The 27124-nt window shown below is 43.2% G+C and overlaps 1 protein-coding gene across 3 annotated transcripts; it reads left to right on the top strand.

Moving 5' to 3' along the window:
• The first annotated feature begins 82 nt into the window (after positions 1-82).
• Positions 83-27124, top strand: GOSR1 (golgi SNAP receptor complex member 1). Of its 3 annotated transcripts, XR_003572072.1 has the most exons (10): positions 97-127; positions 501-615; positions 2243-2330; positions 2532-2639; positions 3195-3286; positions 3472-3546; positions 17213-17242; positions 23093-23175; positions 24462-25394; positions 25822-27124. XR_003572072.1 is itself a non-coding variant. In XM_027891522.1 (9 exons), exons 1-9 carry the CDS (start codon positions 97-99, stop codon positions 24584-24586), a joined length of 741 nt encoding a protein of 246 aa, XP_027747323.1. In that variant the 5' UTR covers positions 83-96; the 3' UTR covers positions 24587-24653. The 3 variants fall into 3 exon arrangements, 2 of the variants coding, with proteins under 2 accessions (XP_027747323.1, XP_027747321.1); XM_027891522.1 differs by lacking the exon at positions 25822-27124 and having other exon boundaries at positions 83-127; positions 501-609; positions 24462-24653; XM_027891520.1 differs by having other exon boundaries at positions 24462-27124.

Raw genomic sequence — 27124 nt, 5'->3', positions numbered from 1 at the left:
GGGCGGCGCTGCCGCAGGAGGCCCGCCCGTGCCGGGGGCCGCTCCGTCCCGCCCGCCTCGGCGGCGCCGGCCCGCGGCTGACGTTGGACAACAAAGATGGCGGCGGGGAGCAGCAACTACTGGGAAGGCGAGTGGGGCCGGGGGCGGCGGGGCCGGGGCGGCCGCGCCCCGCGGGGCTTCCCCCGGGGCACGGCCCGGGCAGGGCGCGACGGCACAGCCGCCGAGGCCCCTCTGCTCGCCTCCGGGGGTCCGGCGGGCGCGGGCGGTGCCGGCCCGTCAGCCATGAGGCGCCGGTGCCCGCGGAGCCCCGCGGCCGTGGGGCAGGGCTAGGGGTGCTCAGCCGGGCCTCTCTTTGGGCGTGGGGCGCTCCCCCAGCCACGAGGGTCCCCCCTTCCCCTGTGGGTTCCTCTTCCGGGGCTCCCGGGCGGTCTGTGGGACCGGGACCCCCCGAGGCGCGGGGGCCCCGGGCGGGTCCGTGACTGTCCCCCCGCCCCGCGCAGATCTCAGGAAACAGGCGAGGCAGCTGGAGAACGAGCTGGACCTGAAGCTGGTCTCCTTCAGCAAGCTCTGCACCAGCTACAGCAGCGGCCGAGACGGAAGGCGCGACAGGTATAGGTACTAAGCCCGTTTCTTTATGTTTTAAACGCTGCCCCTGGTGCTGGGTTCGCTTTTGTCGTTTGCTGAGTGCTGGTCCCACCTGTGGCTCATTTCGGCACTTGGTGGTGGTGTTGGTCTTGATGTGATTTCGGGGTGTGGGTCAGGAGGGGCTGTGGGTGACACTTGTCACTGGGGAGAGCTGAGTTTAAAGTTCAGTCTGTGTGAGGTCAGTTGGAACTGGTGACAGAAGTTCTGGATGCTCATTGTATGGGCTTGTTTCACAGTTTAATAATAATCACATAATAATTATGTTGAACCAGCAGGAGGTTTTCAGGGACCGCAGCATTAGGGGAATGCAGCCTTACACCTCCCAGGTGCTTCCATTTGTAATCCCAGCTTTAAGGGAGCTGGAAGGCTGAGCAGCTCTGGCTGGTGCAGGGCTGGCAGGGAACAAGCCCTCTCTTCACAGGGGTGGCTCCTTCTTCCTGGCTTTCTCCTAAGGTGGGTGATAATCACAGAACCACAGAATGGTTTGGGTTGGAAGGTACCTTAAAGGTCATCTCATTCCAACCTCCTGCCACGGGCAGGGACAGTGTTAATGAGAGTGAGGAGAGCTGCACGTATATTTTTATATGTGTATGTGTATATATCAACCAGATAAGTGGGTACTTGTGCATGTACATGAGTAGTTTCTGTTTGCTTTGGTCAGACTCATCTTTGACTGAAGAATTAGTCTGATAAAACTCTTCCAGTCTTTCTATATTGGGGGCCAAAGGTGAGCTCTTCCCTGCAGTTCCATGGCAGGAATTATCAACTTCTCTATCTGAGTGCAACCTTAAAAAACTACCATTCCTTGTTTATTAACTGTATCAGTTATGACTGTGATTACTGTAGGGGTGTGTGTTGATTTTTTTTTTTTTTTTTTTTTTTTAATTTGATGAATGAATCCATTTTGAACCTTTCCCTGAATTTCTGGTTCTGGAAGCCTGAGACTGCCAGAGCCCTTAGTTTCAGTTTTGTTTCTGGCTCTGTGCTATTACTTGATGTGCAATCTAATTGTTTTCATTATTTTTGCTGTCCTGTGCAAAACTGACTTCTCTTACTCAAGTTAAAGCAGATTACCAAAGCCAGGAGTTGTCTCAGAGGATTCTTTGTTGTCACACTTCTACAGGCTGGTCTTAGATGTGACTTTTCCTTTTCCTTATGGTTTTAGTTTATCTTGAAGAGCAAAGAGGGAAGGTGTGTGAAGCTGTAATTGTGTGTGTTGCTCTGTAGAGCATTGATTGCTTAACAGGTAGGTGGGTTGTCCCAACACTGTGTTATTAAGGTGTGATTATGTTGCTGTAACAGTGCAGTGCTCCCTCCTGCCAGTAAATAAATAAAATCAAGTTTAAAAGCTGGGGAGGGAAGGACATTGGTGCCAGACAAAGGTGTGTGGTGTCAGGCATGTCTTCGAAGGAGAGGTTGTGTTTCCCCCAGGTGATACTGTGTCATCCATTCAGATAAGAATTGAAGGCAGGCGTGATAAGAAAATGTAGTTTTCCTGGGCAGTGGAGCTTTCCAACCCCTGTCCCTTTTTTTTCCTTATTTCTTGCATTCGTGGAATGATGCACTTCTCAGTAACTGCTCCTCCCCTTTTCCTTAGCTCTGACACAACTCCCCTCTTAAATGGATCAAGCCAGGACAGGATGTTTGAGACCATGGCCGTGGAGATTGAACAGCTTCTGGGAAAGGTAACTGGAGTTCCTGTGGCTTTTCCGCAGCCTTCAGGAAATGCCACGGCCCGGGGTTGTGTGGGGGACGTTTGGAAACGCCAGCGTGGGGGTTGGACAAGGTGTGTGTGTCCAGGCGGCTCCTTCAGCTCCTGCATGGTATTTTTCGTACAAGAGGGAGCCGTTTCATGGGTTTTTTTGGGGTTGTTTTCCCTCCTGCAGCTGACGGGGATAAACGACAAAATGGCAGAGTACACCAACAGCGCGGGCGTACCGTCCCTGAACGCGGCGCTGATGCACACGCTGCAGCGCCACAGAGACATTCTGCAGGTAACAGGGCTTGGGGACAGGTTTGGTGGACACCAGTTGCCAGGTGAATTGTTTGGGTTTTTTTTTTGACAAGTACCAGCTGCCTGAAACGGTTTCAGACGTAAAATTGCGACTTGAACATAACGAAGTCGTGTTGATTGTTCAGAGAATGCTTTTTTTTTCATCGGGTGTAACAGCAAAATAAACCCAAGAACATCTTCACCACACCAAACAAGTAGGTCTTATTAGATCTGATTGAACAAGCAAGGAGAAATTCCAACACAAACCAGTTCATCAGAAAGGTGAGGATATACAAAACTGGGAGAAGGAATTACAGTGGATTTCCCTCCATGACCTTGTCTCTAGATATTAAATTTAGCAACTCCTGTAAGAGCAGTGAGTTTCAAAAATACTTTGCGTTGCCTTCCAGCCATTTTTGCTGTTCATTTCATAAGCTGGTCTTGCACTTTGTATTAGAGAACAGTTGGCACTTGAAAAGGTGGTTGGATCTTCCACGGGTGTGTTGTGTGGTTAAACCTCAGGATCCTAATTTTGGAACAACTGTTTTTGTTGCAGGATTATACACACGAATTCCACAAAACCAAAGCGAACTTCTTGGCAATAAGAGAAAGGGAGAACCTGTTGGGATCAGTACGGAAGGATATCGAGTAAGTCGTGTGGTTTGTTCCAGCAGTGGAGTGGGACTGTCCTCGGAGGGAGGAGGTGGAAACCCTTCTGGAGGAGAACACTTGGCAAAGCTCGCTTGTCCGTGCTCTGAGTAAAGCAGAAGAAGTTCCTTTATTTCACAGTTTTTATGAAGGTTCTGACAGGGTTCTGTTTTGTTGGGGTTTAGGTCGTATAAAAGCGGGTCTGGTGTGAACAACAGAAGAACAGAACTGTTCCTGAAGGAGCATGAGCACCTTCGAAAGTAGGTGTTGTTTCCTGTTTACTTATGTTGGAGGTGCCTGACTTTTCTGGGGGATGAAACCTTCTGAATTTCAAGTATGATGTGAAAGCTGTGCCCACTGCGATAATAATGTGCACAAGGAATGGCCTACACTGTGTATACTGTGACAGAGCTGCTGCTTTTGCAGCTGGATGAATGTTTATGGTTCATGCGGAGTGGGAGGTGTGTGTGGTAGGTGATGGTCAAGATAGTTGTCAGTGATTTTGGCTTTAGGGTCTTGTCAGTGACTTCTGTGTTGTCTTCAGTGGACTTTTCACAAGTCACTGGTGCCTCAGACCTCCTCCTCCCGAGGGAGGAGCTGCCCTTCCACACTGAGTGGGGGAAGGGTTAAGGAACAAAACAAACTCCCATGATTTAGCTGTTTTTCCCTTTCCTTATTTGTCAGAGTCAGACAGAGAAGAACCTTTCTGCTTTTTGCCTCTGCTGAACGTGTAGAAAAGGTGATGGAGGAGGTTAATTCCAAAGTTACCTGCGCATTGAAATACTGCCAGTTGGGTCTGCTTTACTCACCCAGATAACAAGCAAAATAGAAAGCACTTTATTCCTGTTGCAGAGAGGGCATGGGGTTTTGAGCAGCTGCTTTGGGTGTCCCCTGTGTTCTTTGGAGAGCCCAGAGGCAGCTCTGATTTTCCTGCCTCTCCTTCCCTGTAGTGGTGCTAAACCTCAGGCTCACACCAGAGGGCAGGCTTGCATTTAGAAAAGGGCAAAATAAATAAAAAAATTACCTGTGGCTTTCCCAAATGTGCTTTCCTATGGATAAGTTAAACTTGCAGCCAGAACTGCACAAAAAGCTTTTACAGGAAATTTAAACCATTTTTTTCCCCCGTTGTGGCTTAACAGCACTTCATTGTCAGTTTTCTTTAATACCTGTAAGACGTAGAAATTAATTGATTCAAAACTTGAATTTTGAGTTTTGTTAGGTTGAATTTATTACTAAACGTGCTTGATCATGAAATAGAAAGTTTCCAGGAAAAAAACCAACCAATCTTAATATTCCGGAGGTGAATCTTTCCTGAAGTGTACTTTGAAGAATCAGTGTCAGTTAACCTGATTGTTTTCAGGTGTTGTGTTTGGGTTTTTTTTGGTTTGCTTTGTTTTTTGTTGTTGGAGAGGTGATAAGTACTTTTATATGTTTGGCATTTAGGATTAAAATGCATGAAAAATAGAGTTAAATAAGGCAGTTTTAGAAACGGTTAAACCATCTTCTGGGTGATTATTTGAAAAATATCAAGACTTTAAAAACAACTCTACCATGACATTGAGAGAAAAGAAAACAAGAAATAAGTGTGAATTGGGGGTCTTTAGGAAGCAGGGCCAAAACAAATCATGGAATGCCACTGCAAGGTGTAGATAACTGTAAGGACTGTGAAGAAATCCAGTGTAGAAGCAGAAGACAACATTGGCAAGAAATCAAAGCTTGCAGGATGTTCAAAACTTTCAAATTGAGAATCAGCACAGAAAGAGATACTGGCAGAGGAAATTATTAGAGAGGTTCAACATATTTGTCTTCAAAGAAAACAGTTAACGAGCTATTCGTGCCAAAAAGCTGTAAAAGCGAGGAAGAGGTCCCAAGAAATCACCAGGAGCTGGCAGATTACACCAAACATGCTCTTAGGATAAACTGACAAGCTTTGTGTGAGTCACCATGCTGAATATTTGCAGTGCAGTAAACCCTGGTGCCAGACTAATTGACGGAACTACACGAGGAATATATTTATGTTGTGACAGTAAAAATCCAAATGTGCTTTCAGGGGAGTGAGAAATGCACATGGCAGCACAAACTTTTACAAGTGCATTATTATGTGCTGCAGAGGAATGTGATAATGCCCCAGGAATGACAAATTCCTGTCAGATATTGGAGTGCCCACCTAGTCTTGTCCCTGCTTAATTTATGCTGTGAATTGCTCTGACCTGTTACATATTTATTCCATTACCTGATGATGGAAGATGTTGAGGTGTTGCCCCAGTGTAGAGTCCTGGCCCTTTCATCTATGCACAGCCGTGTGAGGCAGGATAAATGGACGCTGGAATTTTCTGTTGGCTGTGTTTTCCATGAGGTCTCCTAAAGAGCTGCTGGCAGCCCTGGGCAGGACTGTTCGTGGGGAGGAAGAGGAGGAGAGCCAGGAAGCCTTTTTTCTGGGATGGACTTGGGAGAGAAGCTGGGTCTCTGCTTTTTACCTGAATCTGCCTTTTTTATTTTGGTGTTATATTTTGAACATTGTCTCTTCTGGGAGAAAACTGAAGGAGTATCTGTTTGTTAGTGTTGTATATGAAGGTAAACCTGGAAAAGGAAGGGAAATGAAAAACCTGTGAGTAAAAAAAACATTGGTGAACAAAAGGACCCAACATACATTAAGCACCGAGGGAATGACAACAGCTGAAGCTCTCTGCAAACCCTGGCTGTGCCTGTCTGTCCATTAAGCTGTGAGGATCCTGGAGCCATTTGGAGTCCCTTTCCCAGGGTGGGGCTGGCTGCTGTGTCAGTGCTGCTGGCACAGCGTGTGGAGCACTTCCACGTTGGGCTCACGGTGCTGCTGCATCCCACTCCTGGGAGGGTTAGAGAACACACACTATGCTCTTCTCTCTTTGAAAACTTCACTGCTGCCTCAGTTCATTTTAGAAATCATCTGATTGTGAGTTTTATTGGGAAAGGAGGTTTGTCCAGAAATTCTCTTGCCTGTGGGCAAGTCACTCAGTTTGCAGGTAATTCGAGGATACCTTCACCTGCCTCTGGAGAGGCAAACAACAATGCCTACATTTCTTAATGAAAACTTTAATCCCTGTTAATTAAAATAAGGCTGGCAGATCTTGTTGAATATTGATGCCCTCTTAATATTTTTACGTAATACCTCAGATTTTTTGGCGTGTCAGGTGCTCAAAGAACTACTTCTTGGGGCTGTGCCATTCCCTGAAGGTGTTTAATCTTTGCTGTTTGTGTGCTTTTGGCCAGGGATGCAAACAAGTCATCCTTTTTCTTGTAATGCTGTTTTCCATCTAAAGGAAGCAGTTTTGATGAATAGATGTAGCTTAGCATTTTAAAAACTGCCCTGAAAAGTGCTGCCTCAGAGGAAAGAATTCTGTCAACTGAGTGTCTGCCCTGAGAGATTCTGCAGTTATTGATGAGTTGTAGTCTAAGTCAGCGAAGAGGGGACTGATGTGCTTGATTAAATTTGCAATATTGTGTGTGTATGCAAGTGAAAATTTCCCTTGTGCTGGTACTTGGGTTGTTATGCGAGTGGTATCAGATGATACTGCTGAATTTGTGCTAAAATTGAGGAAGGCTTCTGAAGATTAGATAGAAATTACAGATTGTATTAATTGGGATGAATTCCATGTAAAACCAGAGGAATGCAAACCACTTAGTGGTCACCAGCATTTGCTGTGGTAGATTTATTCTGTCATTGTAGTGGCCCCTGTGTGACTGTTGCTTTATTCCTCAGCTCCAGCGCTCCAAAATTTGTCATTTATCCCTTTCCAAAAGAAGTGGCTGGTGGGGAAGCAGGTGCAGATATCATTAGCTGTGTTTTCAGTTGTTGTCAGGTGACTTCATGGCTCTGGTGAGTGTTGCTATGCAGCCTATGAATATATCCAAAATATATTAAAAAAAAAAATCATCTTAGATGGAATACCATGTGTGAGTGATGCAGGTAGATGGGATGAACCTGTCTTCAAACAGCCCTGTAGTGTCTGAAAATGTTTAGCACAAGGCCAGATTGGCGGGTAAGAAACTTTGAAGGAGGAAAAGGAGGAGAGCAAACAAATCAGAGGGACGTGTTCTGGATGTGAAAGGGAAAAGAGGAGTGAGGGAACTGAGCAAAGGAACTAACGGGAATCTGCAGCAGTTGCGTAACGGGGTATTAATAATACATACCTGGGATGATTAGGGGAAATTAGCGTTTGAGCAGCACTTCACGTGTGTGAGGGACTCTGGAGTGCTGAATATTTGTGTTACTTGTATTGTGGCCTTTCATTTTTCAATAGCAGGGCTGTTTGAAGTTTCCTGTTGTTGTTTGGGCAGAAATGGGCACATTCAGCAGAGAATAATCACCAGGAAACTGCTCCCAAACTTGGTTAGTGATACAGGCCAGATCCTAGTGGAGGGAGTGACTAACTGACTGGTTTTCCTCTAGATATTGCCTTTACCTACAAATTTTCACTTCAGCACTGATTTGCACAGAGAAATCAGCTTAATGAGATGCAGAGACACCTTACAGGGTTTTTGATTTTGGGAAAAAGCTGCCACTTTTCTACCTTAATTTAGTTTCCTTTTCTTTTGTTATCCCTGCTCTCTGCTCTGCACGCCCTGATTTCCACTCACTGTGCAGTTGCTGCTCAGGTTCCTGTGGGTGTGAGTGGACCTTGAGGATTGGATTGAAACCAGAGAAGTGCTGTTGCCTCCCTTCCATCCCCTCCCTCAGCTCCCCTTGGAGGGGAGCACACGCAGATGCCTGGGCAGTCACCGTTCCAGCTGACACACAGTTCACCACACATCTCCTTTACCTTCTCTTGGAAAGAGAGACACTGTAGGAAAAACAGCTAATTCACCAATTCCTTCATCATTCCCAGGGTGGCTGGGGAAGCAGCAGGGAGGGAGGAGTGTGATGAGTCTCTTCCCAGTGGGTTCCTGCTGGCTGCCTGCTCTGCAGCCTCAGAACTGCTGAGCTCTACTTTAGTCAGACCCAGTAAGGGTTTTTTTTTTTTAATTGCCTAACTTGCCTCTTAATTAAACTTACTTTTAGTTTGTGTCAGAGCAGAATGTGGTGTTTTTGTGGTTCCATTCTCTCAATTTTAATGCAGATTTTAACTTGGTGTAATGAATAATCTTTGCTGTGTGCCAGTTATGAAGAACCCAAACAGGACAGACGTGCTGCCCGCGGCTGTGGTTTGGAGGGTTTGCCAAGAGGCACCAGCTCTGGTGCAGTTTGGCTGCAGAGCTGCTGTGCAGGGGGAGTGGAAGGTGCTGCAGCACTTTGCCCATTGAGCTGGAAGATGCAGTGCAAGGAGGGGTTGAGGAATCTGGGTTAAAACGTTTCTCTGCCGGCTGTTAATTGCAGGAGCTCTGGCAATGGTCGGTCGCTGTTTTCCCAAAAGCCATTGACTTGTTTTCTTCATTTCTGGGATAGGGCAGTTTGAGAAATTACTGCATTAAAAGTGCCTGCCAGTGCCAGCCAGGATGGCTGTGGTAATTCCTTACTGACTTACCACTGAATATCCACAGCACAGACTTCTGGGGCAGGGCTCTGTGCTCTGGCTGAGCAGCAGCACAAATGAAATGGTTTTCAAAGGAGGGATTTGGGCAAAGGAGGATTTTTGGTGTTGCAAAGGCTTACTTAGAGATGCACAGTGACTCGGGCTGTAATCCTGTTTCAGAATACAATTCTGTTCTCTCTCTCTCTCTCCTCTCTGGCTCCTATTGCTGCAGAGTTTTCTTGATTGCATCAGTGATTCCTTCCTTTAGCCTTCTCTCTGTCTGGATTGAATGGGTTTTATCTCCAAGCCTCTGTCTCCTGAAGATCCAGGGCAGAGGGACACGAGGCCACTCTGTAAGTGGCTGGATCAGCTTCCCCTTAACAGTCCCAGACTAAAATGACACTTGAGCAGATCCCATTCTTAACTGCAGCACCAGACTGAGCATAACTTGCTGTGTTCTTATTTTAATGGTAAATACTGCTCAGAGAGGGAGACAGTTCATGTCTGCTGGAAAAGGAGAAACTTCACTGCTTATTACGTGTAATAATTAACTGTATGAGCCAGTTATTGAAGCAGTTTAATGAGAATTTGGGGAGGTTCAAAGCTTGCAGGCAATGAAGGAAGTTGCTCTCCTGGGTATTATTATTATTTATAAATAACTTAATAAAAGGACATGAAAATCAGCCCAGTGCTTCAGGATTTAAGAGGTTTTTCTTTTAAAAATAGCCCAAGCTTCATTAGAGTAAAATCAACTGCTGCTTTTCATCTTCCTGGGCTGTATTTAGGACTTTAAAAACCAAACCTACCTAAGCAAAAGATTGCATTTGTTTCATAGCCTTTATTTCCATGCTTTCCTTATACTTGGGTTGGTTTAAAAAGTTCTGTAATCAGTCATTTCCCTGACACAATGGCTGTTGAGATCTTTTTATACCTCAGCATGTCTAAAATGAATGATTTTTACAGAAAGGTGAGTGGAGGGGGAAAAACCAAACTCATCACACGCGGGGCACAAAATGTGATTTGGGGATTTCCTTTGTAACTTCCAGAACAAAATGGAATTATCCAGGTGACAAAGGATGCAGCCACACACTGAGCATTAAGAACTTCAAACTCCTCCTTGCTTTTTATCTGTTTGACATGTGAAAGTTCGTGCATGAACTTCCATTTGCCCTGGGAAAGAAGCTACAGAAACTCCCTTAGGTCTTTATGACCGTCTGGAGAAACTAAAGAGCAAACCCTCAGAGGGAAAGATTACCTGAACACATCCTGGGAAAAAAGAGTTTGGGATTAAACCAGGCTCTGGTTCTCCCTTCTGGGCTTCACCTCTGAACCAGCACTTTGTTCTTAATTTGGGGAGAGGGAAGGCTGTAAAACCATACTTCAAACTTCAGAGCTCTGCTTGCTTCTGAAGTTTGTTGCTCCTTTCAGAAATAAACAAGTCGGTGATGCATGTTTTATTTGTTTTTAGCTTTCCTTTCAACACGGCTTCTTAACTAGGACAGCTTCTCTCCCCCCCTCCCCAAAGTCTGGTGTTGAAATTAGGGCTTTGACAGGACTGAAATCCTTCCTGCATGGGTTGGTTCTGAAAAGTAGGTGCAGCTTTTGAACAGAATCAACAGTAGTGAAGTTTTTAGTGTTTCTTTTGTGCAATATGAGAATCACTTATTATTCTAATGCACCATGTAATCTTTCTTTTTTTTTTTTTTTTTGTTATTGTGGCTGTGCAGTTCATTATTCTTTCGGGCCAGAACTGCTTGCTCATTATTTGCTATTGGATCCTCCAGTAGAAACAAGTGGTTTGAACTCAATTTGATGAGTGTGGCTATGTTAAACAGTGATTATTTCCATTTTCTCAAATGCAGAGTGTACCTCTGGAAAGTGACCACATTGCTGCATAAATGTCATTCTTGAGTTTATTTAATTTCCACCTCTGCTAATGCATCAGAATTAGGTTCTCCTCATTCTTGGCTGAATGGTTGCTGTGCAGATATCTCAGTGTTCTATCAAATCCATGGTGGTAAGCAGAACTAGATCCAAACTCCCCATAAAGCATCTCTGTTTTATCCTGATAATACAGCTTTGTTTGGAACTTTTCAAGGACCTTGGCTTTGTTGTGAATTGAAAGATGCAGAGTCCTTTCCTCTCACTCCAGAGGCTTGTTTATACTCAGTATTATTTGCACTTCTGGAAGAATGCATCTTGTACAGTCTCAGATAAAAAGACAGGCCTAGGAACAGGGGGAAATTGGGTCAGAAGAAAAATGTTGGGATCTTTACTCGTTGAATTGCACCCTGAATTTGGCTTGTAGATGTTTTAACAGCACCATGCACTTTAAGTTTTGAACCACAAGTGGTTGTTACGTTGCAGAGTTGACTGTGCAACTTTAAGAATCGTTGTCTGAAACTTAATAAACATATAGGTAGATAGTTTTAAATTAGGTGCCTCAGCCAAGTGCTGGCTGGAAGCCACAGAGCTTTCTGCATCTACCAGCAAACCCTCAAAACCACAGCAGGTGAAAAGGCAGTGAGGAAGCAGAATACATGTCTGGCAGTGTGTGTTTTAGGGTTTCATGCCACATTAAAGGTGGGTTCTCATCCTAGGGATAACTCTCACTTCATATCTGTGTTAGCTTCAGCGGAAATTAAAAAGGTATTAATTATGAAGTTGTTTGTATGATGGGGCTCTTCTGGAAAGAGATTCCCCCTCCTGTTCTCTTGGTTACTTAAGAGTGTGTGAACAGTAGAACAGTTTTTTAGCTTTGCCAAGCTTTAGTCAGAAAACACTGAGCTAGAAAAGCGATGCAATCTATTTTGTTACAGCACAGATTACAAACAGCTTGTGTTTGTTGTAGGTTGAGCATCTCTCTTGTCTGTGTGTGCCCAACAAATCACTAATGACAGGTTATTCTGCTAGAGCCCGTTTTTCCTCAGGTCAGTGTTGGATATTGAGGGCTCTGTTGCTTGGTTTTGAGGGTTTTCCCCTTTAGTTCAAGGTTTCATTTAAATTACGTGTTTTAAACCACAGGAAATAACGAAAAACTGCACTTCCACCAGCTGCTGGTCGTGTGTGCAGATGTAAAATTTGAGGAAATGCCGATGGAGTCCATTAGTAAGTTACTGGAATTGTTCTGACAGTTGTGGTTGCTGATAATGACTTACAGTAAGACCTGCCCTTCTCAGTTCATTTCACTTCATTCCTATGGGTAATGTGGAGCAATTATAGGGGAGGGTCAGTCTGTCCAGGAACTTTCCCACCCGTGAATCGAGAGCCTCTTGGAGACCTCGTTACGTCCTGGCATGAGGGTTGTGCAGCAACTTCATTTACACAACAGGAGCTGTTTTCATTTCGAGTCTTTAACTGTGTTTTTGGGTAAACTGTGCACTTGCAGGTTATTGAGGAGGCTCTTGTTTCTCCCTAGATTTGCCTTAAGGGAAGTGGCATTGCTGCTGCTCCCCCTCCTGGGGCTCTCAGGCATCAGGCACTCTCCCCAGTCCTCTGTGTGCCAAAGAGCTTTCTTGGCTATCTCCTCTTCTGGAGAAACATTTCTTTCAGTCTCCTGATAATTCCCACACAAGTCCAGGGAGTTCAGTGGAGGTGCAGAGGCTGTCCCCTTTGGAAATCCAGGAGAGACACCCTGTTTGTGTTCCCAGACCCGTGGAGATGGATCTGCATGTTCAGCCATCTCCCTGCGAAGGGAGGGAGTCCCTTGGTGTTTGTTTGCATCCCTTAAGCTGTTCTTTAAACTGAGTTAGAACAAACTAATGTTTTCAGATGTTCAACAGCTGCAAAGATATTTACAGTAGTGTATCTTAATCCCAAATTGTTGAAATTTATAAGCTTTTCAGACACTTAGTGATAATAGCTTTTAGAAGTCCAATTGTCAGTGAATTCTGAGTCACAGGATTGCAGTTGGAGGGAGCAGGTTTCACCAGATTATTTTCCTGGAAATCCTTTGGCAGATCCTTCCCTAGGGTGAAAAGGATGCCTTCTGTGTATTTTATTTCCTCCTGCACAAGGTACATGTGAACCATCTGGAAAGAAACTTGTCACCAAATAACGTTGGCTTACTCTTGCCTGGAGCAGTGGGTTATGTTCCAGTGCCTTTCATTCTGGGTGTAACAAATTGCTTGCATTAATTAAAAGCGACCTGGTATTGTGCTTCTTTCTCTCCCACTTTTGCACCTGTTCCTTATTCTTACTGGAAGTGATTGCTGAGTGTTGGACTCCCCAGGACAGTGGTTTGCAGAACTCAGATTACTTAGGTGTTTAGAGCTTGTAGGGGTGATTGTTGTTAATAACATATCGTTCCTTTGGAGCAAATTTATACACTGACTTAATGCTCATGTTTGTGCTGTCTTTTCTGTTATGATTCCTTTCCAAGCTAGAAAAGCAGCTCCAGTGGAATTCTCTCTTTCACACTAAATTAAATCAAGTTTGAGACGAGCCTTATAAAATCTGGAACATCTTATTTGTTATCACAGGGAGAAAAAAAAATAAAAAAGTGTTCTGCTTTACCTTCTAATTAAGTTTTTAAAGAGTTTAATGATCTGAATTTTTATATGATAAGGAAAGCCGATGGCAAGCAGAAAAAAAATGAATTAGAGATGGTTTTTTTGTGTGTGTGCAGAGGGTTTCTTTCATTACTCTTCTATTATTATGACCATGATGATGGAAATAACTGACTGTTTGTGTCAGATTTGCTCCATCATAACCTGTATATTTGGATTAGAGAATCAAGTGTGTCTTGCAGGATTTGCATTCCTGGAAGCTCCACATTGCCTGGTGACCCAGGACTGTGAAAATATGAAAGATTTATTGCAGGCAGTTCGAGGGAGCAGAGTCTGGTGATTGATCTTGCAGTTAAAGAAAGAACAAAGTAAAATTATTATTTCTGTAGTTATTCTTTATGAAAGGAAGGAAATAGTTACCAAGTGCTATATTAGTTTATTCTGCAGGGTTTTCCCTATTCCTTTTAAATTATTCTATGTGATAATATTGCCCTTAATTTCCTCTGAAGGGTTTAAAGCGTGTTGTGAAATAAGTTGTGTGCAGATGACTCTTGCTGCTGCATCTTGTTCCTCTGACAAGTGCTTCTTTTGGGTATCCAGCTGGTAAGTCAGCAGCAAAATCTATGGATATGGGAGAAACCCAGTCCTCATCTAAGTATTCATCTATATTAATGAACTTTATTTCACTTCTCTCTATTTGTTATAACTGACGTAGATGTTTGCTTGAAAAAAAATCCCCAAGAACATAAAAAAGCTTCCTCTAATTGTAAAAACCTGATGTGATGGGCAGGATTCTCTTCCATCCTGGAGGGCACATTTCACTTAATTCCTCCTTGGGATTCATTTACCTGCCTGCATATTTAAATGACAAAGGCAGGCCTGATTATTTCACATGCATGGCTGCTGCTGCTGCTGCTGCTGCTGCTGCTGCTGCTCTTGGGTTTGTGCCATTCCTTGCAGGAGCTGATGGCCTCAGCATCATCCAGAGTTTCTTTCCTGTAGTATTTTAAAATGACTTTGTCAAAGTGCTGTCTGTCTGGACAGGCCAAAATGCAGAGCTTGTTGAAGCAGATGGCAGGGCAGATTCAGAGTGCCCAGAACCATTGTCTGCTCACGAGGAGGCGGCCACTGCATCTGATGTCTTTGCTTGGACAGCAGAAGAGCAAAGTCAGTAGATTCTATTTTTTTTTTTTTCCTAGGAGCCTCTTTTTGCAGTGTTTTGAATTGTGTAAGTTAAGCAAAATTACTTCTTTCAGTGTTGGTTTGTTTTTTCTTTTTTTTCTGACAAACGGTTGGAATGAACATTTGTAATTGTGAGAACAGTTCCTATCTGTGTAAAACAGGTTATTAATAGCCAAGGAGCCGCCAACTTCCCTTGGGTCCCTGGGCTCTGCTGTACTTCGTGTTCCTGATCTTCCTTAAATCTGACTTATTTTTATGGTTATGAGCTGTAAAGTGATGAAACAGCTGCTTCTGTTTGGGTATCACTGTAAGTGAACTTTACAATCTGTGTTTGCCAAGGAGACTTAAAGACTTCAGGAGATGCTGGCTGAGTGCACGTCCCAGCCTTTGGAAAAGCCTCTGCCACCTCCCTGAACTGATCTGCAGGAAGAACTAAACTTAACAGAACTCTGAGGGTAAAAACCTGCACATCAGAATCCCTGAAATGTTCCTGCTCACGCTGACAACCTTTACCAAAATGTCAGTGAACGTCATTGCCGCTTCCTGTAGAGTTTGTTCACCTGCAAGGGGAGATGTGTTTGGGGATCCTCTCGAGAGCTGATGCTTCTCAGGGTGGGAAGAACCCTGGGAGCTGTGTTTGGGAAACCTCTGTGCTTCCCAGCTATTTATTTAAGACTCTAAAAGTTAATTCAGTCTGCCCTTGCCTACACATTAGTCACTGTGAAGAAAATTTCATGTGCATCTCATCCTTTCAGATAGTTGGGGTGACGTCTCCAGTAAGCTGAGAAACATCAGTCTTGTGGCTTCAGATGCCTGTTAAATGCCTTGTGTTGGCATTTGCATCTAATGCTTCTGGGTTTACACATCTTTGTTAACTTCTGTCTTCATTTTACAGGTAGTTGTATTTCCAGGGTTTGATTTTATATGTCTGTAAACACACACACATGTAAAAATAATGTGGTGTAACTTAATTGGAAGCTTTTAAATAACTTTTTCTGTTTATGTCTCTGATTAAGCAATAAAACTGCCTAACTGCAGCGTTCTCCAACATAAAAAGCAGTGAGTGTCTCTGCTGCAAACTGGCAATCCTAATTTTTGTGCTCCAAAAACCTTGGAGAACATCCTAATTCACTTGAGGTCGGTAAAACTGTTCAGCTTCCCTGTCATCTTCGGTTCATCAACATGAAAATTGCCTAATTTCATCAGTTAAATGGTCAAAGAGCTGGTAGTGGTTTTTCTAAGGCAGGTTTTTGATAGGGTTGTTCTAGCAATGTTTTGATCCACAGAATTTGAGTGTAACTTATTTCTGGCAAAGCTTCAGATACTTTTTCATTGATAATAAATTTAAGAAAAACAAACCAAAACAAAGCTTTCTTAAAATGATGAATTCCCGTGCTCTGCTCTTGCTTTTCAGGCTGTTTTCTGATGTTTTTGCAGTTTGTTCTTATTATGCACTGCCCACATAACACACTTGTCTGTTAGAGACTATCTATGAAAGGCACGTTCTCAGCTGAATTGTGTATCTTGGAGGCTCAGCGATTACAGCAATCTTTAATGTGTTCTGCTTGCCTTGGGGACATCAGGAGATGCTGTGAGACTGCTCACATCCTTCTGTGCACACAGCTATGGTGTTTTACTTGTCAGTGCCGGTGGAACAAACACCACACAGTGAATAAAAGTGGCTTGGTTTGATTAACCCGCAGCTGATGTGAGTCCTTGGCGCGTGGCTCTGTTTTGGGAGCAGGAGGGTGTGTCCCTCTCTTTGCTGCCCCAGTTGAGTCCCTCTCAGCTGAAACTTGGGCAAAATTATTTGTAGTGCTCTGTTCTGTCTCTGTGTTTCCAGCCAGGGGTGGGCTGAAATAGCAGCCTTGGTGTTCTCACTGCTCTTCACAGACAAACAGCCACTCTGTTTGCACCTCTCCACCTGAGGCAGTTTTCCAAGGTGCCCCTTCCAGCTGGAGCTGAGGGGGGAATCTCCAAAATTCCTGGGGGTAGGAAAAAAAGCTCCAAATCTCTGGCTGAGTCAGAGGCAGGACTGTGCTGTGCCTGTTGGTACCTTCCCTTCCGAGGTGGAAAACACTTGGAACAAGGAGGGTGGGAGAGGAAGGCGGTCGTGCCCTTTTGGTGTCTTTTAGTTTGAAAACAGTACATTCTGCTTTAATACTGGAAGAAATATCCAGTACAACATAAAACTGCTTTCTGTCAGGTTGATTTCCTTCTCAAGCTGCAAACTCTTTTTTTTTTTTTTTTCCAGTTATCCTCCAAGAATTTGTATAAATCTGTGGGGTAAATGGAGGAATTGTGGGGATGGATCACTGTTTACACGCTATGGGAAACAGGGATGCAGCCACCTCTTCTGTGTCAGGGTTAGGTTGGTGATATTGATTGCTGCAACCAGAGATGTGGCTTAAATAACACTCCTTTCCAAGCAGCCTCCCGTAAATCGTGGTGCCCATTCCCCTTTTCCCGTCTCCTCAGTGCTTCACGTGCTCTCCTGAGCACCTGCTCTTGCACACACTTGGGAAATGCTGCTCCAGAGAACAGTAGGAGCATCTTCCCCAAAGACTATATATATATATAAACCAGATCTGTGTAGTAGCAAAATGTGACAACATCCAAAAATAAAACATTCTAAGGGCAAATTTATTAAGGTATGGATGATGACGACCATTGATTAGTAATCTAAAATGGTACTTTGGGCTTGTTGCTTTTTTTAAACCTCATTTTTTTTGTTGTTTGGCTTTCAGCTCAGATCGACTGATAGAAGAAACAATAAGGTAGGAATTAACTTAAAAAATTTTCATTATTTTCTGTACAATCAATGTTTACGTTTGAATTGTGTCTAAATATATCAGTCACTGTATTTATACAGTAACTGTTTATAGCTCCTCAGCAGCATTACAATGAATTAGGGGAGGGTTTGCTTTGGGTTTTTTCTATTCAATATTCACATAACAACGTGGCTTAAATATTTTATTTGATCCTAGTTTAGAAAATCCGTGTTTCTGTGCAAAGGTGAATTAACCTTTGGAGCAGGGTGGGTCTCAGGTTGGGCTGTCGAGGGCTATTCCAGTAGTGAAGATGCTTCTTCTCACAGTGGCACTCACCTACAACCTGATTTTCTGTAATCCTTCCATGTATCCAGCACCTTAGTACTTACCTGAGACAGGTAATGTGGCTTTTACCACAAGTGCTTGAGAGGTTATTGCTATATATATTGTTATATATTTATTTATCTTTTGGGTTTTTCAAATGGTTTCAGTACTTGAGTGATAGCTTCTCTGACTGATCTAGGAAGTTTAGAACTGGGGTATCATAAATTATCTTCCTACTCTTCATTGAACTCTGGAATTTTGCAAACCAATAATTCAGACTATAATAATAATAATAATGCCAGCTTAATGGTTTTAAATTTTAGATTATTGCTTTAAAACAAAAACGAAAAAGGGAAGAAAGCAAGCAAGATACACTTTCAGATAATGCATCTACTGGCATAAGTGATCAAAAAGAGCAATTAGAGGTGCAGCAAGGCTGTGGGTCCATTAGGGGCTGGCTGGCTTAAATACACACAGTGGGCTCAGGATAATTAACATGGTGGAAGAATGTGTTAAACCACATTAATGTGCAGCGATGAACCAGCACTGCTCAGTACAGTTATGTCTGAAAATGTGGATACAGTCCCACCACAGCCTCATAAAGATATTTGTCAAACCTGGTTGTATTTGTTTTGCTTTGTGTTCTGGTCTTTTCCTCATTAAAAACTTCTCCTTGCTTGTATCCCTGCTGTTCCATCTCGAAAATGCACCAAGTTTGTTGGATTTCTCGTTTGCTGCTGTCACCCTTGCATCATTTGTTATCTATAGTAAATGAACTTCTTGCTCTAGTTGTTGCCAAAAATATTCTGCCTTTTTTTTTTGGTACGAAAAGAGCCTGTTTAGCAACTACACTGAGCAGGAAATGTAGTTCCATTTACATCATCTTAATTCAATTCCACCCCTGCTGACAACAGGGTGAGTTTTTTATTTTACTCTTGTGCCCCCCTGTAAATTGGAAGTGTTGGGGTATGACATTAATTGGGGGTAAACCCTGCTGGTTTTAAGTGAATTTACCAGATGGAAGTTTACCCAACTGATCCATTGCTCTGTCTATTGTAACCCAAATAAAAGAGGGAGTTGTGCAGGAGAAGCTGTTTGAGTGCAGATTCCTTGAGTAAGTGAGATGTAATTAGCTAATTCTGGCTACTCATACCGCTCTGTCTTCAAGGTTTACATCTGCTGCAGCTCATTACTCATTTTTTAATTGAGCAAGTCAAGAAATCACATCCCTTTCTTCAGGGGGTGGTATTAAGCAGCGATTCCAAACACTGGAAAGCATATTTTGGGGCGTGCAGAGGCTTTTGTTGACAATTAGCAGCCGCTAATTGTGACCCCCTTGCTCTGATTTTGTGCGGGGAAGAGCCGTGGGGAGCCTGACTCGTCCTGGAGGTGGCCCCTCCCCAGAGCAAAGGAATAAAGGGGCACCTGGGCTGGAATGCTGCAGCATCCAAAGCAACGAGCAGGGCTGTCACTCCAGATGTGCTGTTATTACTAAACTCTTAATCCATTTCTTTAAATGAATTACGTGCCCTGGGTTCTCACTGCAGCACATTTCCTCCCCAGCAGCGAGTGGGATGTGCTACTTTGTACCGCAGCTCTTTTGGAACAGCGCTCGCTTCTCTTGGCCAGGTTTAAATATAAGCCTGGAATTTGGCTTTAATATGTTTGGTGTTCTCAGGGTTTCATTTTCCAAACATTTTCGCTTCTCCGAAATAGCAAACCCGTTTATTTCTTGTTTTCTAACAACTTGTATTTTTATGCCGGCGCAGTTGGAGTTTTTATAGTTTTGCATGTACAGTTTTGACAGGTTCTTAGGGTTTGATTGTAATGCTGTTTCTTAGGCCTCATTCACTGATTTGGCAGTGTTTGTGTGTTAACAGATTGGACTGAAACCAGACCAAAACCGTAGATTTAATTTTTTAAAAAGTCTTCTCCTCATATATTGGGAGTATTTCTTTAGGCCATAATTAGGATTTAATAAAAGGGAAAAATTCACTAGCACCGAAGGATGAATTTTCAGAATGGAGAGGCTCGAGCCTTTTCTCTCCTCTCTCTTTTCAGAAGCACGTTACCAGAGTGTCCAGGCAAAATCACTTGCATTTTGCCCTTTTATTTTCCTCTCAGACTTCATCAAAAGGCACAATAGTCTTTAAAGTAATTTGAAAGATTGTGTGTGTGATACACACACACACATGCATATTTAGAGATATGAATATATATATAGCTATTTTCAAAGAATAAGTGATGCAATCAGGATTTTTACCAATTTAAAGCTCGAGCCTGCATTTCTATGCACAGTCACAGAGTCCATTCCCTTAATCATAGACCTTGTCATGAATTTCAATAAGCAAGTATGATTCATGGCATACGAAATGAAGCAGAAGTTCCAGTAATACGTGAATTATTTGATTTTTTAATAACATGGCTCCTTCCCTCAGAGCTTTGTTTTAGTTCTTCATCAGTGTAGATGTGACTGATGTGTCTCCACGAAGCGAGGAGCTGGCTTTGTGGTGCGTTTGCCTCGGTGACACACGGGATGGATGTGGCTGTGTGGGGTGAAACACCGACAGCTTCAACGTTTCTCTGAGTCAAAACACCTCTCCTCCAAGTGAAGCAGCGTTTAAAGTGCATCCCTGCGTGTTAGACTGCTCCAGCTGGGATAATGGCTGGAGGTGTTTATTACTCTGTGTTTTTACGCCAGTGAAAACAGCAAACTGTGTACAAATATCAGTTGTTTTACTTTTGGAGAGAGCTGTGGTTGCTCACGTAACCCGCAGCGCTGCTGAACAGCCGAGGGCAAACCTGCAGTGGGAGGGAAATTTTGAGGAAATGCAGCTGCAAGCACAGGAGTTTTGAGATCCTCCTGCTGATCTGTGGAAGAGACAGGTAGGTGTTTTATGGCTGGGATTTTGGGGTTACCTACAAGAGGTTTCTCCACTAGTGCAGCAGCCCTGAATGTTGTGCTTTAATATCGAGGACAGAGAGCAGCACAGATACCATCTGGTTTTAGAAAGTTGGTTCACACCCAGCTCTGGTGGTTCCAGCCAGTGCAGCTCTGAGAACAGTTCATGCTGGTTTCCCAGTGAGATGTTAAATCAGGGTCATCTCCATTCCAGGACAGAAACGTTTTAATCTTTTCTCGTAAAGGAGAGTTTCAAACCCTCAGAAGGAGGGGGTGGTGACCCGGGCAGATCCCGGTGCTCTGCGACTCAAACAGGGGCCGATATTGGGAATGGGAGGAATGGGATTCATTTTTTTAAAATCTGCATTTGTCAGGGCAGCAATGGCAGCAACAAGTCAGTGAACATATGTTAGGGATGGGAATGGAACCAAAAGTGCCTGATGAAGGATATGAGGGAGCTGCAGTGCTTGAGGCTGCACAAGACCAGAGGCTGGACTAGTCCCCAGGAACTCTTGTGCTTTCTGGTTCTTCTTAAATTTAATAATCTCCTTTGCAGATCTGAAGGCTTAGGTAAAGCAGCTCATGTTTTGAAGTAATCAAATTATACATCAACAGCAGTGCTTTTTACTTCAGTTTTGACTTGTTAATAGTAGCTGAAATCCAGTTAAACTCTTGTTCATGGATATCAAAATTACATTTCATTACTAGACCGTGTCATAATAAAAATGATAATTACTCCAATTTTTTTTTCTTCAGAGCTCTTCAGTAAGACCCAACCCTTTGAGCTAAATTCTTCCAAATTTTGGATGAGAGAAATGAAGATGGCTTCAGTCTTGTAATATATAAACTCAAGCCATTCCATCCTGTCTTTTTCTGTGAGATGAACAGTTTCCCTCCTCAGATGTTCAAGCAGGAACCTTGTGTCCCATGATAATCTATAATAATTATTTCCAAAGGCATTTTGGAGGTGGCTCAGGATCACTTTATATATTGGCAATCATTTTGTATTTTCACTTCTGTAAATGAATGGATGTCTTAGTGAGTCATTGGATGCATCTTATAAAAACAGGGGGCTCGATCCAGGAGAGCTTTGAGAGACACTGTATTAAAACCTCATCTGGACAAGCATCAAGTCAGTGTGGGGGTGGGAATTAAGAAGCTGTAGGTGATTGAACAAGCTTTCCTGGGTGCAGATAGGAAATTTTCTTTTTTTCCACCGTGACTCTCAGTAATTCAAAATTCCCTGAGAGCTCAACAGCAAATGTGTGGTGGTTTTGCGAGGCTGTTGCTTTTTACTTTAGAGTACTAAAATACCTGTATTAAAAACTTGGATGTCTGTAGTGGGTAAAAGCAGCATTTTACATTTTCCTACCTGTTCTCTGAAATTACAGCTTTAATTCCCTATTCTTGTATTTGTATCTGTTGTATCATGTTGTTCTACTTCACTTTTATTCTTCCAGAACATTTGCCCTCCATATTTAAGGCTCACAAACTTGTCCAAGAACTTGTTTTAATCATTGTTATTACTGCAGATAAGCTCAACAGCAGTAGAGGTGACTTTTCTGAGTTATGATCCAGCCTTGTTGTATTTATGTCCTACTCTGTGTGTTTTTGAAACACATGCCAGCAAGCAGAGCAGTATTTGCCATACTGTTCCACCTTAATCACTGTGCCTCCAGAGCCCAAACTTGTCAGCTGAGCACTTCTTATAATCTTCATTTAATATCTCATTTTGAAGAGCTTTTTTTCTGCTTCTGTGTTAAATTTCAAATGGGAAATTCTGGTTTATGTTCCACCTGTGTTGTGGTCTCGTATTTGGATAAAATACGTACAGCTGGGGCACGTGTGGGTAAAGAAACAGAGAGTGGAAACTTTTGTACCCGTGGAGGATATCCTTAATTAGCACCAAATCTCAGAAACGTGACCTGGGCTTGCTGGGAAGAGGCAGAGCAGGAGAACCCAAGCTCTGCAAACAGGGAACAGCCTCAGTCTTGAGACAAAGCAAGTACATCCCAACACTTGGTTGTGTTTAAACATCTTCAGAGACCTGGTGACTGCATGTCCCAGCTTGGTTGTGCAGAACCTCTTCTGAGGGAGGCTCCCTGAGCTGTGTCGGGTCTCAGACTGCTCTTGCATCTCCTCAACCAGCAAGTTTGCTTTGCAAATTGATTTTTAATTGTGAGGCAGCTCTTATTTGCTTAATACTTGTGTAGCCATCATATCCTGATGGCACACAAAGCTCACGTGCTCTCCTGAGTGAAGGTGAGTATGGGGTGAAACAAACTTCTACATTTAAAACTTAAACCAGAAAAGTTAATATTCTTAAGAATATTGCTTAAGAGTTAACCAATGTTCTTATATTGCTTATGAGGTTGTACCAGTTTTCATTGGGGCTGGAGGAGATCTGCCTGTTTCCAGAAATCTCAGTGTTTTCCTTTGTTAACGGCTCATATAAAAGAGAAATCATTTAAGTGTAAAAGATGGAGATTAATGGGAAAACTGTGCTTTCATTCATGTTGCTTCACCTCATTCATTGTCCTCCAAAGAAGCGTTGCCTGCTTGCTCTCCTCTTGTTTGAGCTGTGGATTATTCTTAGCACCAACAACTTGATCCTCTTTTTCTTTCCCCAGCATTGCCATGGCAACTAAAGAAAATATGACTTCGCAGAGGGGGATGTTGAAGTCAATACAAAGCAAGATGAATACCTTGGCTAGTATCCTTTCCTAAAAATTTGTGCTGCCAGTGCAGAAGAAGATTTATGGTACAATTTTTCACTCTGTCATCTGGGGATCAGGGGTGTCAGTGGCTGCATAACCTGTGCTGTCATTAGGGGCAAACAGACCGATTTTTTACCGGTTTCATTTGATAATCTGACTGAAGCTTCTTAATGGGGAATGTGGTGAATAAGTTGGTTTTGCTCAGATTTGGGCACTGCAGGACGGAGCTTTATTTTCAGGTGGAGATCTGCAACAGCATTTTATGGCCTTCCCTGCTGCGTTTTGCTGTAGAAGTGTGGTTTCATTTCAGTTCTTGATTTTTTTACTTTCAGGAAAGCTGAAGCTTGGTGTGCATCGCTCTGTGCTTGCTCTGGTTCACAGCTAAGAGTATCCAGGGCCTGAGGTTCCTCTTGTCTGTCACAGTCCTTCAGATACGAAAATTTTGTGCTGTTGGTTTCTCTTCATATTCTGTGCCGTGGCTAAAGAATGTGCCAGCTTGTCAAGTCGTGCATGTTTGTTGTTTTCCCGCTTATTCCTTCCTTTCTGTCACGAAGGGCATCGTTTGATCAGACTCATCACATCCTGGAGAGACGAATCTTGGTAACCCATAAATTTCATTACAGTTCTTAGCAGTTGGCAAGAGCACCAAAAAGAGTTTAAGTAAGCTTTGGGGTTAAAAGGTTCTTTCTTCTAAAGACATGAAGCTCTGGAGCTGATTGTCTTTTTCTCAGTTGTATTTTGTACATTAAAAGATAGGTTTACATCCCTCATGGTTTTACAGTGGGAATCCTTCCTTATGTGCTGTACTTGCACAGTGTGTGGCCATGAAAAGTGCAGGGATTTCTCAGTCAAATGCCTTTGGTTGTTCCCTTTCACCAGTAACAGAATTCCATTAAAGAAATTCCACAGATGCTTTATGTAACTTCCCCATTTCTTTTTTTTTTTTTTTTCATTCCCATTTAAACACAATTATTAAAAGTAACTAAGCCTCGTGTACTGGAGATTTAATATATTAAACACTGGTGATTTAGGTGATCAGGTGATGAATTCTGTGTAAATGTGAGCTCTGAGCTGCTCCCTTTTCTCTGATGGTCTGTAATCACTGAACACAGTTGTAATCCTGCCCACTATCCATCAGGTTTTACTGCTCCTGCTTTCTCCAGCTCGGGAGCAGTTCTGCATTTTTTTGTTGTATTGGCGCTTCCAGATGCAGATTTTTAAGGCTTGTTAGTGAATTTTTGTTTGTTTTGCTGGCTATGACCTTGACTCAGCCTCCTCCCAGACCGGTTTCCAGCAGTGAACAGCCTGATTCAAAGGATCAACCTTCGGAAACGACGAGACTCCCTCATCTTGGGCGGCGTCATCGGCGTCTGTACCATCTTACTGCTCTTATATGCTTTTCATTGATGGATGTTTCCCCCCCTGGACTCTGCTAAAACTCAGCACCACCTTCCCTCCTCCCAGCCCAGGAACAGGGAGTGGGGGAAGCACCAGACTTCCACAGCCTGCTCTCCGTGGCTGGGACTGTCAGCATGACATGTCTAGAGCTTATGATGGTTGACTGTGACACTGGGTTTGGGCTGCAGCTGCAGTGTTTCTCCTCCCCTGCCACACATCTTTGGTTAAATCTGGTGGGATTTGTTTTGTCTTTAGTTCCCCTTTCTCCCTGCAAGGTAAGTAGACACAGGACACTTACCAGAACTGGTAGAACAGTTGCAGTGCTCAGCGGTGCTGAGGAGGTCTGATGAGTGGAAAAGGAGTGTTAGATTTGCCTTGGGTGGAAGCAGCAGGAAACCTGTTTTCCCTGAAACCCAATCCCAGCACTGAACACTATCACCCTGAGAGAAGAATATTGCAGCTTTAAGCCATCAGGTTGCTTTACTACTAAATACAATGTTCTGTAATTCTTTTTAACTCCTGGTTGAGATTTCTGGTTATTTCTGCATAATCCGTGCTGTGAAAACTGTGCTTCACACAAATTCCTCCAAGTTAAAAAAAGAAGGGTTGTTACATTCTTTTCTTTTTTTTTTTTTTTTGTTTTGTTTTTGCACAGACTATGAATAAAGTTCCCTCTGAGGGGAGGTCATTAGGTTTCTCGTGGCTTTAAAGGGACTGACAAGTCCCCCTTTGTGGAAAAGGGAGCACAGTGCCCAAGCAGCTGTTTACTCTGGTGTTCAGTCATCCGAAAAGTGACCAAACATGAGTTCACCTGAAGGTATCTTTTGGGTGTAAATGCTTTTGATTTTGGCTGGTGTCACAGAGGTCCTTATAAAGACACGGCGAGCAGTTTGCCAAGCCTGTATTGCAATTTAGGTAGAGTTGTTCTGATAGTGCTGATATTTTTGCACTGTAAGAAGGATATAATCTAAACTGTCAATTGGAAGTGAAAATTATGATGGTTATACCTGAGGCAAACATATCTTTGTGCAAAGGGTTTGGACAGAACTCCTCCCAGTAAAGAGTTTGAATGTATGAACAGTAAAACAAGTATTGCTTACCGTTATCTGGGGAGGGGGGAAACCACTTTTTTTCAGTCCAGACATGCAAAAAGATTCCTGTGGTGTTCGTGTCTCTGAAGAAAGCTGATGTCAGGAATGGCTTTGACGTCACAGGTTCCCCAAGTTTTTCTGCTCTTTCAACAGCACTTTTCCATCTCTCATATCATAACCCGATGAAATGTCTTTCTAAGAACTTGATTAACTCTTTTCCCAGCCCACTGACAGTGCTCCTAACAGATTCCCAACAGATCCCATGTTTGCCATCACCCACAAACGTCCCACAGTGTCCAGGTTCTCCTCTGGAACAGAGTCCAGCGGGGCAGATGCAATTTTTTACTGCATTTTATAGTGTCAGTGAGTACCTGTTGGGGGGGAGTAGAGACTTGTGCCTGTGTGGTGTGTAAAACCACACTGTTACACCCAAAATGTTTGTCAGGATTTGGAGGCTTCTTTGCAGACTAATAACTGTGCTAAAAAAAAAAAAAAGTCAACAAAGGCCTCTAATCAGTCATCCCTTCGTTGGGATTAGGGAGCATTTGGAATTAATACGTGTAAAACTGTGGGGTTTGTGTTTTAAATAAAGGGTGATTATTTGGTTGATTTGGGAATGCTCCTGCTTGGAGCTGAAGTGTTTATGAAAGGGGTTTAGGAAAGAGCTCGATGGATAAAGGAGGTTTATTGCTGGATCTGCGTGTTGGGAGATCAAATCTTCTCTCCCTGTTGCCTTTTCTTTGATTCCTCCTCCACCCCAAGGGACCCTGATCAGCACTTGTGCATCTGTTTAGGATTTGTAGGATTTGGTTGCTGTATAGTCGGCAATATAAGATCTGCAGTACCGTAAATAAATTCATTTATTTAATCTTATAACAAGTCTTTTTACTGGACTTAACTGATTATTTGGTGCATATATTTAATCTTACTGTGTGAAAAAGCTGCTATGGGAAATATGTAGATTATAATAAATATGTAAACATAATTGATTTTTCATGTTATGAAAATGTGACGGAGAAACTGATATATTTTAGTATAAAATAATGGAACTATGCTGAATTATCTCTGATAAAGCTTTACTGGAAATGGTTTCGGTGTTGGCAGCCCCTCCATGGTTTTTATTTGTGTTGGTTTTGAGTCAGTTTTGTGTTGAAAAGACATTTAATTACCCTTGGAGTTTTCCCTTCATCGTCACGTTGTAGTTCCCCCGGCAGTGTGAGCGGGTGCCGTGCTGTGCTCCCCGGAGTGTGTGTTTGCATCTGCTAATTCAGGAGGCTCAGCCTGATAACTCATCTCTAATAACCTGGACCTGTGGTCGGAGCAACGGGCTGGGAAACGAAAGCGGTGGATCGTAGTATTTAATCTCAAATCCCAAAATATAGGTCTGTGTGTCTCCTGTTGCTAAATGTGTCCTCCAAGTTTTTCAGTCTGTGTGGTTCCCTCGTGCTCTAAAGGG

Source organism: Empidonax traillii, unplaced genomic scaffold (assembly GCF_003031625.1).
Source record: "Empidonax traillii isolate 1590-97213 ecotype Southwest subspecies unplaced genomic scaffold, ASM303162v1 scaffold322:size1131127, whole genome shotgun sequence".
Lineage (NCBI taxonomy): Eukaryota > Metazoa > Chordata > Aves > Passeriformes > Tyrannidae > Empidonax > Empidonax traillii.
Note: the sequence above shows the minus strand (reverse complement) of the source record. Positions and strands in the feature narration are given on the sequence as shown.